Raw genomic sequence first — 20,504 nt, 5'->3', positions numbered from 1 at the left:
GCTAAAAAGCTAAAAGTAAAGTAAACATTTTTAAATTCAAGCTAAATTTTTTCCTCCTAGAAAATTGTTTTTACAATTTAAAATAAAATTTTACATATTAATGTTTGTCATCACTGTATTGTTGTGCTTTGTCATATATTTCTATTATATAAATTTGTAATGTAATTTTCTGCCTCAATTGCATGATCTATATTGACCTACTTGACGAAATCCATTATACACTGATGGTATTCTAAATATGTGAGATAGTAAAGATATTATTATTATTATTATAAAGGACAAAGCTAGGAAAGTATTGCATAAATTAATGGAAATGAAAAAATGCATATAATAATAGTTCACATTACATTTTAAATTAAATTTTGTACTGCGCTTCGGAAATAAGCCCTATTATCAAAATGGGTATTTACATAGCAATTACTGCATTGTTGTGTAGATATACGTGATAGCTAAATGGGACTTTAATGTGAAATAATGATTTTCTTTTAGTGATTATTGGAAAAGCAAAACTATTCTACAAGTTTTTACTTTCCTGCATTAAACCACTTTATTAGGGAACATAGTAATCGAAGATGTTTATTTTTTGTTACTTGTAGGCATAATTTGTTTTTAGGAAATTATCATTTTCTACTCTCGTCTGTAAAATACCTAATTACCCACCGATCTCGTCACTTTACCTCGTCAGTTTCGTTTCACACGGATCCGAACAACTTCGGATATTTCCGGAATTTTACTATGCTCAACGATCAATTAGATTTATTATTATTAAACTTAAATTCTCACGACAACATTAATTAGGGTTTTAATGTTATTTTTCGGTATATATAGTAGCAGGTAGTTTGTAAATATTACATTTGATAAAGACACGGTGTTGTCGAAACAATTGTCATGTAAAAATATTATAATTTCGTGAAAATCTCAACTTTCAGTTTTTATTTGTTTCGTTTATTAAAATAAAAATAAACTCGTGAGTCAAATGCCGTTTACCACACTTGTTGCATAATATACTATTATCTCCAAAGTGCCTATTTATTTATCCTGTAACTTGCAATACAGAAGTAGTTGTGACTTAGATCTAAAGCTTCTTTTTTGAGAAAAAATATCCATATAACTAACTATGCCACTGAACGAGTAATACATATGCCTTAATAACATTTTTATCAGAATCAGAAATTTTCGTTAATACATGAATCATCTGTCCTTTTTAAAATGACCAAAAATTGAAAAACACGTAAATCGGTATTGTTGTAATAGATTTAAATTTTGACGTTTGTCAATTTTGACGGTCATGTCAGTGAGTGTATTCATGTCTAACAGTCGTAGAAAAAGTATAGTATGCAACACGTTCGGTGAACTCGTTTATTAAAAACTCGCTCACTGCGCTCCGCTCGTGTCAAATAAACTCGTGAGTCAAATGCCGTTTACCGCACTTGTTGCATAATATACTATTCTTGGAAAAGAATATTCCAATTACGACCAGCCTGTACATGTAAATCAACAAATTATTTATTGCCAGATTGCAGATCAATAACTTACCATCTGATTGCAATTTTAAATAATAGAATTCTATGCGACACGCGATCCCACTGTCGGGCTAATTTAATAAGTGATATTTCGGATATAACGAGCGCCATATGGCACGGATCCCTTTAGTTCATTAACCGTAAGGGATTAGACAATCACCCGCGGTCAAGGGTAAAACAAAAAGCTTTTCGCTCATATTGTGTTTCCGGGACGACAAAAGCGACTTTCACGTCGGGCCTGTTTCAGAGAAAAACGCGGCAGCATTACGTCTAATTAAATTGCGAATTTCTTTTCAAAACGAATTTGCAAAAACACATTTTTGACTTAACGAATGAATTATGTGGAGTGTAAATGCCTGAAGGGTACAACAAAAAAACAAATTCATATACTGTGCTTCTTAAACGGAGAGAGTAATAAAATTAAAATTTGCAATGACAAGGATCATTGAAAAGGGTGGACAATTTAAAAGTTATATCGCAAAGTGCGGATACACTGCAATAATAGTTACGGTTACACTGGATGGGTCACACCAGAAAACTGACACCAGAAAATTCGAGAAAAACAGTCCCAGCAACTTATTAAAAAAGATGAGAAAGTGTGGGATCTTGACTACTTGATCGATCCGAACCATTATAACATAAAGTTCCTCTCTTTATGTTATAACGGACAGTTCCTCAAAAGCAAAACATGATTTTCTATAATTTGATTTTAGTACAATGTTTAATAAAAAAGAGTATTATACCAAATGTTTTAATTTAAGTTAGTTTAATCATTTGATTAAAGTATGATATTAGCTTGGTTCAAATTTCTTAAAATAACTGAAAAATTTACATTTATTACCTATTACTTTTGTTATTTTAATTGCTGTGATTATTTGTCACAATAAAGCACATATTAACTTAGCATTTTTGGCTATAAAAATCGGAAATATAATTTACTTCAAATATGAAACAAAGCTCTTTTGCAAATAACCATCGAATGCTTAAACTTACCGACATATGGTTAAAGGGTTATTTTCTACTTTCCGTTTTTGCTCAAATAGTTATGTCGTTCTGTTTGGTATTTCAGAGAAACAACTATAATTATTTGATTTGGCGCCCTCTAACGGAAAAAGTAAAAACTAATTTACCATAGGTATATTTTCTTATGAGCAAGCAAGCGGTTTTAAACGAGACCTAATTTGTTCGAATGTGTTAAACCAATGTTATAGGCATTTCAATCAGTCAAACAATTACATTTACAATTAAAAGTGAAAAAGATGCAGGGATTAAGTTGGTCGTATTCTTTTGTCAACTTATAATAAAACAATATTTAGTAAAATGCAATAACGCTATAACGCCTCCTAGCGGCATATATGTAAAGTTTACCATTATTTCCGTTATTCTGTTTTGGCCACTTTGATTATAAATTGTTTATTTGGGCGTGTGGCTTTAGTGTTCATTGGGCCACTCTATAGGCCGTTTACAATACTAATGAGGTGTCATTACTCTACAACTACAGGATTAGTTTAGTTTGCACCAAAAATATAAGGCACAGGGGCCATCTGTCTGAAACGTCGCGTAATCCACTTAAATAAAGAAGGTTCGAAGTTAGTTATTTTAATGCCTTGTATTCATAGAAATAACAGTTTTTAAGTCGTTAAAAGTGAAATAGTGGAAAGTTCAAAGCACCAGAGTTAATACCTCCCGTTAATTTTCAGGAGTCTTCTTGTCGCTGTTAATCTTCCTATCAGTGGCAGGCAACATCCTAGTATGCATAGCGATCTACACGGACCGCGGACTGCGAAGAATAGGAAACTTATTTCTGGCATCCCTCGCCATTGCCGACCTTTTCGTAGCCTCGTTGGTAACAAAACCTTATGTCTAATGCATGCTTCCAGGTAGAGCACTTTTTTTTTGTTACCGTTGTTAATAAAAACCTTTGTTTTACAATTTTGTTTTTAAATAAATGAAGCTTATCCTTGTTTCCCTCCCATCCCCTGCGAATGTCAAAAAATATGTATTTTATGCAAGAGACACATTATTTTGGATAATATCAAAAATTTATATTAGAGAAGCTGTTCATAGTTGTTAATAAAGGATGTGCTATGACAGTTTGATGAAAGAACCATTAAATATCTAAAATAAAATGGTAATAATATGTGAAGATATATACAAAGAATGGCCGAGGTTAGTATTAATTGACTTCTTTTCATTTGCAAAATAAAGTATTATTAATGCATGAATCAAATTGCATAAAACATTATTACAAAACTTATTAATTAAACGTTGTCATGTTTATGAGGTACTAAAATTTGTCGATATTTTCAAAATTGAAAATTCTACAAGATTCATATTATACATATTAATTAGTTTCGCAATGCGCTCATACTAATCCCATGTACTAGTGGGTAGTTCATTTATTGCAAAATTCTTTTGTATCTCCCAAAGAATTTATTGAAAAATTCTCCTCCTCAGATAAATGTAGTAAAATGAATGAAGCATGCGCATACACGAGATTTACAATTTCGTTTTCAACCAATGACTTTCCAGCATTTAGCAACGAACATAACCGCTGAAAAATCGACAATAAGTTTGGATGCAGCATTTTTAGAACAGCATTTTCTCAAAATATGCCTAGATCCAGTTAAATTATCTAATAGCTTCATGGAATAAAATATACGGAAACCTGAAGGATATCTTAACGAAATTTTCTTGAAAACCTGAAAATGAAATAATTTACCAAGTGTTTCATTTAATACCAAAGTTCGGTGTCATAAGGAAGTTATAACGCCAACTATTTTCATTGCATGGCTGCACTCTTTCGAAACAATTTTTGTGTTCAAAGTTTTAAATTTAAAATGCATTGAAGCATGTGTCCGATTTTCATGCATGATTAGATGTATCAAATGGGTTCGTTAGTTAAAAGATCTTGTCCCACACTGGAACATCATACAAAATATCATATGAACACCATACCATTTTTATTTAATCTACTAAACTTTTCAAACCTCAAATAGTTATAAAGTATAGCTTTTACTTTCCATAGATATTATTTCTGTTAATTTCTATAAGTTAGAAGCACTAAAGTCTCTAGCATCACAGACATTTTCGTAACTGCGATATTTCAACTGTTCCTGAGTAATGTTTCATGGGTTCATAATCCAGAGAGGTGTCAGATTTTGTCTAGTTTTCGAAATAGGCTCTTTACCATTTTATATTTTTAGCTTGTGAATATTTTACGTTAAAACTGATATATTAATATTGGCAGTTGGGAAAAAAAACAAAAATTCGTGTATTGGCCATCATGTGCTACCTCATAGTGCTCGTTTTAATGTTCTGATGTATTTTTTCCCCTATTCTTCACCACAACGACCTAAGTTTTCTGAAGAATGATCACGGTGGCTGTGGAAGTATTTTAAGCAATTTTGAAATTATAGTTTTCATTAATTTCACTATTTGAACGAATGAACAACAAGCGTTAGATTCAGTCTAGTTAATTGATTTGGTATATTGTTGATGTATAACAAGTGACCTTATTTGAGCTTTTTGTTTTCTGTGCTATTCCCAGAAAATTTAGGTGACAAGGACTCAAAATAACTTCCATCTCAAATTACTTCATTAACGCCCGCTTGACGTGTATAGCCGTATATAAGATTTTTCCTCTCGAAACCATAGGTCCTCAATTTTCCCAAATACTCGAAAAAAATTTTGTCTAGCAACTCTGATGCTCACGAAGGAAATTTACCTTTTACAATCATCGCAAATTTCTCCCTCCTGTTCTTCTCATTCAATATTCGTTATATATTCGTTTTTAAACTAGTTTTTGAAACTATCAACAAATAGTCTCCATCTAGAGTGTATTCACGCAAATTCATCTTCTCCAAGAGTTATATTCAATTAAATTACATTAAAGAGGGTTTCATTAACATTTCAAGTAATTATTTCGAAGAAATTTCGAACACATTCGTGGTTTTATTATTTTCAAAGACGAGAAAACATGAACAAATATTTCTTATCGCGTACGATTGAAAAACGTACTGCATCGCTTAACCTTTAGTGAAGCTTGTATTTCATTTAATTTCATACTTTCAGCTAGGACGATAGATAATTTCTCGACTTACAAAAAGTCTTCCATTGTAGAAATTACAAAAAAAAGAAAGATATAAAAACCAAATTGAAAGCTATTCGATAAAAGACTCCATGAGTTAACCTTTAAACTTTGCTTTTGTCTTATATAATTTTTAATAATTAAATTTTATTCGATATCCCCTTGATAGACATCCTTATCTTGGACATAATGCATAACTCTGATATTTTGTTTAGCACTTTTAACGACACTCAAAAGATGCTTCTGTCAAAACTTCTGCAAATAGATATTTAATCTAGTTACACTTTATTTAAAAAAAAAATTTCCCATATTAAAGTAATGACATCTTTACGAATTCAGCTCGACACGTACCGGACATGACAGATATTTTGGGCCGTCTCGCAAAAAGAAAAAAACAATGATTTTGTTTGGCAGGTTATGACTTTCGCCGGCGTCAACGACCTGCTCGGCTATTGGATATTCGGCACGAAATTTTGCGACACTTGGATCGCCTTCGACGTCATGTGTTCCACCGCCAGCATTTTAAATCTCTGCGCCATATCGTTAGACAGATACATACATATCAAAGATCCGTTAAGGTAAGTAAAGGCGTCAACGTTCCTTATCCGAATTCGCACCGAATCCAGCGGAAATAAGTTTTAAGACGTAAATCGAAAAATTTAATTCAACCAATTGAATTTGCACCAACCTCATAGACGTTCCTCTACCGCCGCGTTTGGGAAAGGTATCGGTTTCGCGGCTGCAGCAGGAAACGATTATCGCTAGGTGGATAACTATTAAGGTTGATCTGATCGAATTGCCGGAATTGAAATGCTCGGAGGTATAGGATCGAGTCGGAACGATTAAGTTGCGGCCCGTGCCCATCTTCACATAAAATTGCTCAATTACCAAGCTGAAATTTTGAAACGAATCAAATTGTAAATTTTTTAGTGGTAGTTACTTAAACTAACGAGTCCAAATAAAATGTTACCTGAAGACATTTCACTAGTGGATCTCTGTACTTGGGTTATTCATTATATTTTGAGAACCACCTACAGGGTTAATTTTGTGTTTTTCTTCCTCAATATTACCCATTAGAAATATTTTAAGTGACTTAACTTACGCTGCAAATCCTTAGTTTTGATTAGTTGTCAAAAGTAGAACATCAATAAAACAATTGAAAACATAGAGAGTATGGTTGCTATCAAGGCAGACTTGACCATTTTTAAATAGTTGTCCAGAAATCGAATGATAATTATTTTTAAACTGAAGTATCTCAAAAACGGATAGATGAAATGTCAATAAACTACATGTTTTTGAAATTAGGAAAAAAGATCTACTACTTAAGCTAAGAATATATAAGGCATTCCATTTTTAAAAAGTTTTATTGGTCTCATTTTGACAGGTTGCGATCGTCGTTTGTTTTTTTTTTAACATTTGCATAAGGAAATAGAACAAAAATCTTAAAACTTTTGTATTTATTTGTATTTTCACTTGTTTTTCTATCTTTCAAAATATACCCTGTAGGTGGATGTCAAAATATAATGAATAACTCTGGACACAGAAATTATCACCAAATACCATTTAGACTACCATACTCCAGTGAGAGCAATTGTGTAGTTACTTTTTTTTTAATAATCCTTTATTCAGTCAGACACTACATATACATGTTACAATTATATTGTAATGCACTGTTATACTATCTAGACATGAATTAATTAAATCATTTTATCTAAATTATCTAATAATAATCTATCTATCATTCAAATCAAACAAAACTGTTTTAATGAATACAGAAGAATACGATAAGAAAATGAAAATATTACTCGATGACCAACCAACTTATAAAAAAATCAATTCTAATCCCAGACAAATTTTCCAAAAAAAAAAACAAACGAAATTATATCAAATTGGGAAAATCAACTTTTTATTCCAACCCATACTGCAAAAGAATTGAAAATTAATAATTCTTTGCCACCACGAATTTACGGTTTACCAAAACTGCACAATCCCAACATCCCATTAAGACCTATCATATACTGCATACAATCACCAACAGAAAAATTATCCAAATATTTTAAAGAACGTAGCAAATCAAAATAAATTTTACTAAATAACTACGTTCTAGTTTCGCTTGATGTTGTATCATTATATACCAACATACCCTTCGAGCTTATCACACAAGTAATTAAAACAAAATGGGATAAAATTAAATTACACACAGATATTCCTCTCAATGAATTTTTAATGACTTTAGATTTTACACTAAAATACACATTTTTTCAATACAAAAATATGTTTTATAAACAAGTCGAAGGTTGTACCATGGCTATGTCAATTTCAAGCATAGTAGCACAACTTGTTATGGAATATCTAGAAGAAAATGTTATTAAAAACATTCAATTCAATTTACCTTTTTTTTATCGATATGTCGACGACATCATAACTGCAGTTCCAAAAAGAAAAACAGACTTATTGCTAAACTCCTTCAACAATTCCCACAAAAAATTAGAATTCACAATTAAAATTGGGAACCAAAATACTATTAACTTTTTACACTTATCCCTACATGACATACAAAATGAAATAAGAACAAGTTGGTATACTAAGAAACCAAAATCATCACGTTATCTAAATTTTAAATCTAATCATTCCCTAGCCCAAAAAAAATCCGTGATAACAGGTCTCGCAGACAGAGCAATAAAGTTATCCGATCCAGAATATAGACCAGACGCAATTGAAAAAGCAAAACACACACTTGCAGAAAATGATTACCCCATAAACTTAATTAATAATATGTTTAATAAACGTACCAACAAATTTTATAATAACGTAAACAAAAATCAACATCAAAATCCTCAAAGAAAATATATATCGCTACCATATATACCTGGATTATCAGAAAAACTCCAAACCATTTTCAAGAAACACAAAATTCAAATAGAACACAAAAGTTATAATTTACAAAATATCTCTTCACTAAACTCAAAGCAAAAATTCCAGTTGCAAACAGAACAGTATTGTATATGAAATTCCATGCTCTAATTGCGACAGTGTATAGGACAAACAAGCCAATATTTAAAAAATAGAATCAACGGACATAAGTATGACAAAAAAAACAAAACAGCTCTTCATACCCATTGCGAAAACACCAAACACACATTTAATTTTCAAAAAGTTTAAGTCTTACTAACAGAACCTAACACCAAAAAAAGAGAACTTTATGAAAGTATAGAAATCCAAAAAAACAAAAATTCAATTAATTACAAAATCGATTCTAAAAACCTTAACAAAATATATCATTCAATTTGAAACTAACAAAATTAAATTATCCAATATAATAAAAAACATCCGTACCTGCTTTGCATGCCATTCCAATCCGTATAAAATATTCGCTGACAAATTATTTTTATTTTCAATATATTAACACAACGTCAAATGTCATTAATTGTTATATATGTCACCTATACAAAATAAGAATATTTTGAAAAAGATCGAAATTACGATCGAAACGTTAATAAATATTTAGAAGAATCACGTTAATTGTTTTCGAGAGACCGGATACTCAAGAGAAAAAAAAGGTTTATCCATATATTTCAAAATTACACAGTAACGGTTAATTTAAGCCTCGTTTTCCGGTTTTCGATAGCAAATACTTCGGCCTTAAATTTTTATAACGCAACTCGTGTTCACGAAAAAGGGGTCGAAGATACGCGAGTAACTTTGATGTTTCAGAGCGGATAATTTATATTTTTACCTCTTACAAATTAAACGTCAGAAACATCAAAATATTTTCAGGCAAGCGGATTTAATCCGTTAGAATTTTCATACCTCGCAGCTGAGCGTAAACAAAAGGCTGAAAATTTATTTCCAAGTAACTTTCCGCAAATAGATTTCAATAAATTTAAACTCTCGCGGCGAAACATTGCCGAATGAAAAATATAAGCAACTACGGTTTCGCGCATTTCGAATGGCGTTCGGAGGAGTCGTACAATGGATGCCGAATTACGGCGAGAAATGAAAATTTGGTAAGCAGATTTAATAGAACGTCGAGCTAAATTGCTTTTTAGCGTTAAAACGGTTTAATGAAACTGGATGTATTCTATCTGGGAATTGTTATATCAATCACAGATGATTCTGCGAAGCGGAAATAGAGTTACGCTCTAAGTAAGGTCCCATCAGGCAATGTCCTGTGTCCCATTGTTGCTGGTTTCACGACGTCTCAAAGTACTTGCTTTATATCACTCTGACTTAGATTTCTATAAGTAGTGGTGGGAATAATGGGAGAGCAGAGCTAACAGAAGAAACCGCTGGAATGGGGTTAGCGGTGAATGAATCAACTAACCAACTATACAACTCACCAAAACTAATCAAGAACAACATGTGAACACTTCACTAAACTGCAGCAATCTACAAACCCATCAATTTAAGCACACTAAACAAATTAAAGGAAGGATAGAAATAGCTGGGACAGAAGATTAAAGTGTGGTGTGTGTTGTCTCTGTTCTTATGTGTGTGAAGCAGGAAGAACTTGAGAGATTCGACGCTGTACTTCTAGAACAGCAAATGAAGAAGTCCTATTTAGAATAAATACCTCAGTTAACAAAAACCATGAAAATAAGGAAATATATATACATCCAATTAATAGTTGAGGAAAAATAGAATGTAAACGAGATATGGAAAGAAAGAAGAAGTCCTGACTGAGCAAGATAACGGAATGGACCAACATGGTTGGTAATACTTTAATCCATCACGCTCAAAACCGAGAAGAATCTGTCACAGTACTTTTTATAACACTTCTAGAACTAGCTAACGTTTCACCAATAATCCTGATGGCTTCTTCAGAGCTTGATTGCAAACTGCCTCGCATTGTCAGCACCATTGGTTCTCCAGCATATTCTCTAGCAAAATATCTAGCTTCCGTATTAAACCGCTTTCCAGGGAAAACTGGCAGTTTCATACTTAATTCCTTTCACTTCATTGAACAAATAAAAAGCATAACAATAGATGCACAAGACATTCTGGTTCCTATTCCTGAATCTCACCATCATTTCAGATTTATTGAAATCCGGAACCAAACCTTCTCACCTTAATTGAAAAATGCTTGTCTCGAACATATTTTTCTTATAACAGTAAAATTTTTGAACAAACGTCATTGCGAATATATTTATGGAAGCCATCTAAAACCAATATTATGGAAACGCTATGTCGATGGTATTTTTGTTATTTGGCCTCATGGTCAGGAATTAAAAGAAACACTAATGACAACCTAGCATTCTTAGATATTCTTATCAATAGAAAATCAGACTTAACTTTGGGTCATTGTGTTTACAGAAAACCTATGCACACAGACCGATACCTTAATGCATTGTCACATCACCATCCGGCCCAAAAATCATCGATTATCAACTCTTTTGTTTACAGAGCCGTAAAACTAACTCAGTCAGAGTCATTGAACCCAGAATTAAAACACCTTACCTCTGCTCTTCTCTCTAATAATTTCCACATTAAAAATGTTAAACGTTCCCACTCTTGGGGACTTGGGACTATGGTCCTTCCTTATATTCAAAACATCACTGACCACATATGAAAAGTTCTAAAGTAATATAACGTCAAAACCAAATATTCGAAAATCTCTCAACATCAACAAGGACAAAATTCAATTTGAGATGCCAGGAGTTTGCAGCATTCCATACATATGCGGCAAAGAATACATTGGAGAGACCGGACGAAAAATATCAACTAGGCTCAAAGAACATGAAAGAGCCTTAAGACTAAGACAAATAAATTAATGAGCAGTTGCCGAACACAATCAGGAAAGCGGACATAAAATTTATTCGAAAAAACTAAAATTCTTGCATGTACCAACGGAAAATCCGAGAGTCTATAGAAATCTATAAGCAAACTAATAATCTTAACCGCGACGCAGATCTCTACCTGTCACCAATATGGGGATTAGTCATCCGAGACAGTGTTTATGCCCCTCATTTAGCTTCGCCCCCCTCAAAAATATATAAGCAGGTACAGAGTAAAATACGAGCCAGTTTCAGTCAAGCTGTGAAGAAGCCAACAGGCGAAACATCAGCAAATTCGACTCAACAAAAACCGACGCAGGAGGAATCCAGACGTTTTGTAAAAAGTATTACAGTAGCCTGTGGAAGATGCTTTGAAAAAAAAATGAGGAGAATTTTCATTCTAAACTCGTTCTGCAAAACGACTCCAAATGATGTAGCCAACAATTACTATTTCTGTAGCTTCTTAAGTAAAGACCATTTAAAGTTTTTATTCCTATGTAGATGGGAAAAACATATGGTCAAAAATTTCGAGATCATGTCTATTTCAAGCAGAGCTATTTTCTTGAAAATTTATTTTGTTCTGATTGTATATTGGATTTTGTTTGTTTTCGTAGTCATTGCAAATTAAGATTGTTCCAGAAGTCCAAACAGTAGATGTTTTCAAAAAAATATCTCGCTTGCGACTCCCAAATAAATTTGGTTTTGGAAAAATCTACTGGTTAATCATTGGTTTAGATCACCACACGAACCGGCACTTTTTTTTGTTTTTGCGTTGAACTTAAACAGATGATTTAAATCCATGGTAATTCCATATACATTCTTGAAAATCCACGTGAATCCTCTTGATTTCTCGTAAAATCTTAAAAAATCCCCGTAAATCATCCCCTTTAGAAACAAATATCATATAATTCAATCTCCTTACCTCATTTTTAAAATCTTAGAAAATATGCAGAAAGTGTGTTTTTTGAATAGTAATACTTGCGTAATATTTCATTTTTCTATCTATTTTCGTTTTCAAGATAAAAAATATATTTATGCAAATATAAAACGTTCGATCGATAGAAATTTATTTACGTTTTTGAAAACATGTTACCGATTAAGAGAAACACGATTGTCATTTCCCTATATTTTGAAAGTTGAAATTTTCCCTCTGCCGCATACGTACCCCGCAGCGCATTGGAGTTCATCACCAATTGGATGTCGCTAATGACTTACATATCCAATGGAACCCGACGATCTGAATTTATCCATCAATATTTGAGAGCGCTAAATAAACCCCACACACTGCCTGCCTTTTCCGCTAACGTAGCAACCGTTGTCTATTTGCAATACCTGCGCGTCCGCTTTTGTTGAGAATTTCCAACGTAGGTAATTCAACAATGGTTAGACGCGAAATCAACTCTCGCTCTGGCAATTTGCGATCTGGATGCCCAGCTGAAACGGATACGCTAGAACTATATAATTAGCTGCTTCTATGAGATCAATGGGAAGTATTAGACGACAATATGATATTTTCTATGGTAGGAGTTACCTTTATATTCCAGATTCAGGGTAATTTTAGTTTTTTTCCATAATTTCGTAAATAATAACGATTTCTGAACGAAAATTTACAAATTGGGGTTTTTTGCTTTTTTCTTTTCTTGCTTTTAACGACTCTTGACTTTTTGTACGATCCCGTATTATATTTTTTGCAAAAAAAAACATTCCTGAACCATTTTTACGTGAAGTGGGTCCTCTTTTTAGAAGCAACCGTATTCGAAATATTTCGGTTTGAAGGAATGAATGCATATGTTTAAAAAAAAGTGAAACAATTTCTTTTAAGTCCTCATAGCACTGACTGAACTAAACACAAGTTACAAAAACGTAATAACGAGAATATGCTTACAATTTATTATAAATGTAATTATAAGGGTGGTGTCTTTTGTTCCTTAACAAAAATAATGCACCTGTATGTCAAATATATGGAAAATACAGACTGAAAATGATCGTAGGTAAATTTGAAAATAAAAAAATACTTATTTGACCCTGGTACTCATGTCAACAAATTAGAACGTTGCAAAATAAAATAATTATATTTCATAATTTTAAAAATTGCAGATTTGTTTATTTTTGACACCAAATTCACTGCCTACCGTTAATTATTGCATTTGCGTTAATTATAAAAAAATAACCAAATTATCATTATGTGCATTCAAGCTTAATAGCATTGGTTGGACGTTCTGCAATTAACGACAAGTGATTCGATTTCGAAATGTTAAAATTTATCGAATGCAATAAAATTACAAATCGTTCATGGCAACGGCATGTACGGAAATTAATTTAGCAGGAAAAATGGAATCAATGCGGTTCGCTTGTCATACGATAATAACGAAAAGCAAACAACCATCCGTCCACATTCCGAAAACAATCAGCGAAATTATTTCAAAGAACCAATAATATTGTCGCTGCTGAAATTTTAAAAATAACCATTTTTTAAATAGCGTTTTTTCTTTGTTTTAATTCAAATTATTAATTATTATATTCTACAATAATAAAAACATGCGAGGTGTCTTAAATTAGGCGGTGGGTAAAAAATGTGTCCCCCAAAATGTCTCCGTTTCTGTAAAACGATAAAATCGTTTCTTTTCTGTTATTTAAAATTGGGTTTCTTTATAAAAATTCTGTAGAGAAGTTCTTTTACTGCCTATATATTAAAGTAATTAGAAACAACTAAAACTCTAATGAATTTATAGTTAAAGGGTCTAGTGATAGTAAAAAGTGACCCTTGCACTCGTAAATTTACTCTTCTATATACGGCTAGTTTCATTGCATTCATTGATTTATTTTTGAAAGTACTATATCAAACTTTTTTGGAGTAAATATTATAAAATCACACAAATGTCCATTTGTGACAAAAAAAAATTTCAAATACTCAGTGGACTGTCAGACATATATTTTTTGGCAAATAAATGCGCACCACTGACTTTTCTCATCAACTAGAAATTTAAGTTTTTTATCGATTGGGTATTGGATTTTAGAGACGAAAACCAAAACCACAAGTATGTCAGTGCGACAATTTTTTTTCTCACAAATATGAATTCTAATTATGACTAAATTGGTTCCTTGATTGTTAAATTACAATTAGTTACTTTTAATGTTAACAGAGCGTATATTGAAATTATGTCAGGGAAGCAGCAAAATAGTACCCGGTTTACATTACATTAAATTCCAATATCTAATTAAATAAAAATAGTATATTATGCTACAAGTGCGGTAAACGGCATTTGACTCACGAGCGAGTGACTTAAAAAGTTTACCGAACGTTAGTTTTTGGGTACATTTTCGCAAAACAACACGAATACATTCACTGACATGACCGTCAGAATTGACAAACGTCAAAATTCAAAACGGTGGCAATAAACCCGTGCCGTAAAATCCCGGAAATGTCCGAAGTGACTCGGACCCGCGGGAAACGAGACTGACGTGGTAAAGTGACGCTTACCGCACTCTGGATCGGTTTGTAATTAGGCATTTTACAGACGGGAGTGGAAAAAATCAATTATACATGTGATCTGTTCAGTCGATTACACAAAATAGATTAAATTGCCCTTTTTTCGATTATTACCAAAACTAAAAACCTTTCCCTTGAAATGTTCATACGGTTCAAGTTATATCGCTGTCGCTTAAAACCAAATTCCATTTAATCCAACTTACGACAGGTCGACACTTGTTATTAAATAAATCCCACATCGTCATCTCGAAAAATACCAAAACCAAATTCTTCGCATCAAGTGCGGCTATTACGAAATTAAATGTAATTAATTTCGAATTTGGTGCAAAATTAAATTCCATTTTATGGTTGTCCTCGAGTATAATACATTTGTACTAATCCGACACCCCGATATGATTTTAAATTGCTAATTATTACGCTAATACGCTTTGTTTTATTGATTTTGGCGTTTTGATCGACTGCTGCTGCACTGTCGTTTGCAAACAGATAGATTTGTAATTCGATAGACGTTGTCGTTACCGTTATCGCCACCTATAATTCCAATTTATCTTGCGAATGACGCATTCCGACGGGAAATAGGCAATATTTTCAACGTACTCCCGCATAAATATCGGGCGAATCCAGATAATTTTTTTGGTGACCCAGTTTAAAATAACCATGCATTTATTGCCGGCCGTCTTGATACCTTTACTCTGTTTTTACATTATACATTATTACATTATGTATAAATAAGAATAAATAAAATTTATATATATAGAATCTAACACTTATATTCGCTATCCTGGCTGGAATATTTGTTTTTATTCTTCCGTGTTGTTGTGGAATTGACTCGTCAATTTTTTTTGTGTTGAAATAATTACTCAAGAAGAGGTCAATTGAAGGTCACTTGGCCAGCCCCAACACTATTCTTCCGTTTCAATATGTATTTATGGATTTTTTTAAACCAAATGGTTGGTGTAAACTTCTATTTACCTCTTATGGCGGAATTGAAAAGCCAAATGCTATAATATATGCAGGGTGATTCAGGTGCGCTTTCTATTATTCATAATAAACCAGTGGACTTGTAACATAAAGTTCTGAGTATCTTTTGTTAACCTGTACATAAAATAATTTTTTTGAAAATTTCATTTCATGGTGTAGATGATAAAATTTCAAAGAAAAACGAAATTTTATCCAAAATTTAATAATATCGAACCGAAGAAGAGAAACGAATTACTCAAGTAAATATGAAATTAAAATATTACCCCACACAATCGTCCAACGCCTAGTATAAAACCACTGACATCAATATCAAGATCCACAGAAAAATACTACAACACCGTTTGGATAATTCTCTTGGTCTGTTTTTTCTTTTCATAGACACTTAAATAATTACAGCTGTATATCCTAGAATGGGGTCAATGGGTCTTATCCCCTGGGGTTAAAATGGTTAAACCGTTCTGGATTTGGAATTTTATTGTGCTGACAAAATAAATAAAGCAAAACCTGTCACCGACAGTGAAACAGTAAAACCTCGTCCATTATAGGGACGATAAAACCCTGTAATTACGGGAAATAATTGCGGTTGCAGGAAAATAACACCTTTCCACGGTCCAAAAATAAACGGTCCTTTATTAAATTCTGCTCCTGCTGTTTCGAATGATGCGAAACTCTTAAACCACTTAATAGCGGATGTTGATGCCCGACCGATCGGTTTTACCTTAAGTGAACACAGCAGAGACCGGTTTTACTTTAAGTGAACACTGCAGAGACAACAAAATAGGAGATCGCCTTCTGCATTATCAACATTAGGTTTGATTGTTAAGTGATTATATTATAATTTATTTTAGCATTAGGTGCACATTTCAAATTAAAATGATATTAAAATTGCACCAAATTACATCTGAATTTCTACTAATTATATTGCAATTATATTGCCCCTATTTAATTTAAAAGCAATACTACTTCTTATGAATTAAGAAAATATTTCGGAACATATTATTAACATAACGCACCAAGAAAAAAAATACATATATATTTATATATATATATATATATATATATATATATATATATATATATATATATATATATATATATATATATATATATATATATATATATATATATATATATATATATATATATATATATATATATATATATATATATATATATATATATGCTCGCGCTCCGAACACTCGAAGTGTTTTCGGAGCGCGAGCATTGAAGATGCCAAGTGAGATTTTGGCGAAACGTCTGCAGGATTCCAGTCGGATGCAGGATTTGCAGGATTCCAGTCGGAGTTCAACGAGCGAACGGATGATATCCCGGAATATAGTGTCATCATATTTTTCCATCCGTGAATCAATACGTGAGAATATATATATATATATATATATATATATATATATATATATATATATATATATATATATATATATATATATATTTTTTTTTTTTTTTTTTGCTAAATTAAATTGTAAGAAATAAGTTTAATGATTTTTATATAAGGCACAAAATATGTAGGTTAAAGTTCTCATAAAGATTCTTTCAGAACTTGCTAGTTTTTGTTTATATTTAATAATTTCCACCCTTTTAAGAGAAAACGGGGCACATCTATCCAATTAAGGCGTCGATAGAAAATATACCAGTTACACGTTACTTTTTCGACCAACTAAACATATCAGATTGTTGACTTAAAAAAAGAGATATTTTATTATTAACTTTTTTGCAATATATCACCTGTCACCTTATAGCAAAGTATATTTTGACAAATTATTACTGCAAAATATCCGCTTATTACCTCCAAAACTATACCCCCACTGATTACCGGTAATTACTACTCATTTCCCGAAAAATTTCCACAACTGTGTTATTCTAAATTACCGCAACGAAATCCCCCTCGGATTTGACCGATCGTACATCTCGTCTTAATTGTGTTTAGTGCGAGACCATATTTTAGTATTATATCATCCTATTCATTAATTAATTAATGTGCCTCTGAGTTTGTTATCGTCGCAGTACCTGACACTGTGTACAATTTGTCCATTTATCGGTATAGTTCCTTACAAATTTGTTGTTCACAATAAAGTAATATTAGGAAGTCAAGAAAAAAAAAGTACCATATAAATTAGATTAGTAATTGGGTACATTTAAGTACACAGATAAAGTATAAAAAACAAATACAAATACAAACGACATAAAATTTTAGCCTGATCTATGTACTGAGCAATAGTATACAAGCAATGATCTAATATTTATGCTGGAAATATTATAAAAGTCGTAATGGAAACTATTGTCTATCAATAATTGCTTCTGCAATGTAAAAATTGCAAAGGCAAGAAAGAGCTGCCCCACACGTGGCGCAAATTGAGAGTGAAAAAGAGAATTATACACTATGAATTTATATTTTATATCAATCAATTTCTCAAATTGTCGCAAGACAAGAAGATTTGAATTAAATTTGCTTTTTAATTTTATATGTGTTCCTGCCATCAATAGCATCCGTGCTTGTAAGCTTAATAAGCTACTATCAGTTACAGATCGGTTGCTTGAGAGATTTAAGGGTTTTATCAAGGTCCAGTTTTGGGACGTTATTTTCAAACCAGGCATTTGCCGATTTTTCTAGTATTTTTCCCAGAAGCTGCGTCTGTTGTATTCCGCAATACAGTACACTCTTGAATAGGAAGATGAATAAGTTTGTATCATTAATATATCAAAACTGAACCCCGAGGGACACCAAATTGACTGCTGAAACCTCACTTTTTTTATGTGTTCTGACCATTTTAACCTGCCATCAATTACAAAACCTAGTAAGCTGACTGAGCTACTATCAGTTACAGATCGGTTGCTTGAGAGATTTAGGAGTTTTATAATTATATTGGGCCGTTATTTTCAAACCAGGTATTTGCCGATTTTTCTAGTTGCTCAGTATTTTCGATTAAGTCATTTCTACTTTTCCCAGAAGCTGAGCCTGTTGTATCATCGCAATACAGTACATCCTTGAACGGGGAGATGAATAAGTTAATATCATTAATGTAGATGGCAAATAACAAAGTACTCGAAACTGAACCCCGAGGAACCCCAAATTGTCGGTTGAAACCTCACACCAGATTTTGTCAATTCCGCTATTAATAGTTCATGAGAGACACAGTGGAAGTCCATGCTCAGATCACATTGCTTTATGGCGGAATATTGGTTAATTTTATTTTTAGTGTCTTAAATCATTCTTTAATCACGATACTACCTTTCTTTAAGGTTTCATTTTCTTAGAAGTAAATTAGTTTGTGTTAAACATACACAAGTATTTATTTAAAAAATTAAAAATGTTGACAATAAAAATTTGGGCAATTTATTTGCGTTTTGGGATAGTTTGCATTTTAAAGAAAAGGGCCCACAGTTTAATTTACTCATCCTGTATGTTCCTTAAGGTGTTACCGAAAAGTTGTGGAAAACTCTTGTCTTCTCTTTTATAGTAGGCCTAATACCGAACGTATATTAATTTTTTCAAAGAACAGGTCAATGTTAACATATATTACATATTACATACATTATTACCACCACTTATCTCCACCTCCAAATCAAAAATGTTCTAGTCTCTTCCTCACTTGTGTTTGGTGATTATTTTGTGATTAAGACGACAAATTTAAATTGTTTCGCCATAATACGATCGAAACAGCTGCAATTAAGAAGCAATAGACACGCCGCGCGAAGAAATAATATTTGCGACTCATGGAGACCAGACGACGTCGCACTTTCCTATTCGACATTTAATTTGCAAGAGAAATCTCCCGGAAATTCGCGCGGTTTTACTTTATTCAAACCCGCGCTCGTCTTAGGCGTGCCCGGATGAATTTTCGCACCTAAAACATTTCAAATTCTGACTAAATCGGGCTTAAACTTCATTAAATGCCACGTCAGGCCTCCAAACCCCATTCCGAACACTTCTTCAACGTACGGCGCACATACTGCGGTTGCGGCATCTTATCGTGTGAAAACAGAGCGGAAATGCATTAAAACTTATTCATTTTTGAACAAAACTTTCGTAAATTATGTCTAGGTTGTCGAGGGAACGCAGTGGAAGGTAATAATTATATCAGTATGATTTTCCGATACGTAGTTTAAGAAATGCTTCACGAAATATACGTCTTTTGTTACTCCTAACTTTAAAATCCTCAATTATAAACCGATCAAGCTTAATAATTAAAAAAAAAAAAGATACAATGTCGCCTTCGGTTTTCGGTAAATCTGGCAACCCTGCATTTGCTGAAACTTCCCAATTATGTAATGTATGACAGGCACGTCTTGAATGATTCGGAAACGCCAAAAATGCTTTAATATATACAGGGTGATTCACGTGGGGTGTCATATTATAGATAATATTGTATTCTTGCCAATTTCAGCATGTTCACCGAAAAGCAGTGCAATTTTAACAGAAAGTTGTGAGTTTATTTTGTTAACATTTAACAAAAATACAGCAAATTTCATACTACTCTCCATTTTGTCCAGTTCAAATTTCATATTTGCAGCCGAAAGTTATCCAAAAACACAAGAGAAACCCTATACCCAAGGTATTGTTTTTAGTATGACATTTGAAATTACAGCGTTGCCCTCGGTTTTCGATAGAGCTGACAACGCTGTATTGG

The 20,504-nt window shown here is 32.5% G+C and overlaps 1 protein-coding gene across 1 annotated transcript in view; it reads left to right on the top strand.

Annotated features, from left to right (window-relative positions):
- LOC132703158 (dopamine receptor 1) overlaps positions 1-20,504 on the top strand; it is a 296,590-nt gene that overhangs the window by 222,452 nt on the left and 53,634 nt on the right. Inside the window, exons 4-5 of the mRNA XM_060672285.1 lie at positions 3,224-3,369; positions 6,028-6,191. Of these exons, the coding sequence (XP_060528268.1) occupies positions 3,224-3,369; positions 6,028-6,191 (310 nt within the window). The remainder of the gene's footprint in view (positions 1-3,223; positions 3,370-6,027; positions 6,192-20,504) is intronic.

The sequence above is a fragment of the Cylas formicarius genome, unplaced genomic scaffold, assembly GCF_029955315.1.
Source record: "Cylas formicarius isolate icCylForm1 unplaced genomic scaffold, icCylForm1.1 PGA_scaffold_6__28_contigs__length_40554024, whole genome shotgun sequence".
NCBI classification, from domain to species: Eukaryota; Metazoa; Arthropoda; class Insecta; order Coleoptera; family Brentidae; genus Cylas; species Cylas formicarius.
The sequence above is the reverse complement of the archived record's forward strand: the minus strand, read 5'-3'. Positions and strand labels throughout refer to the sequence as shown.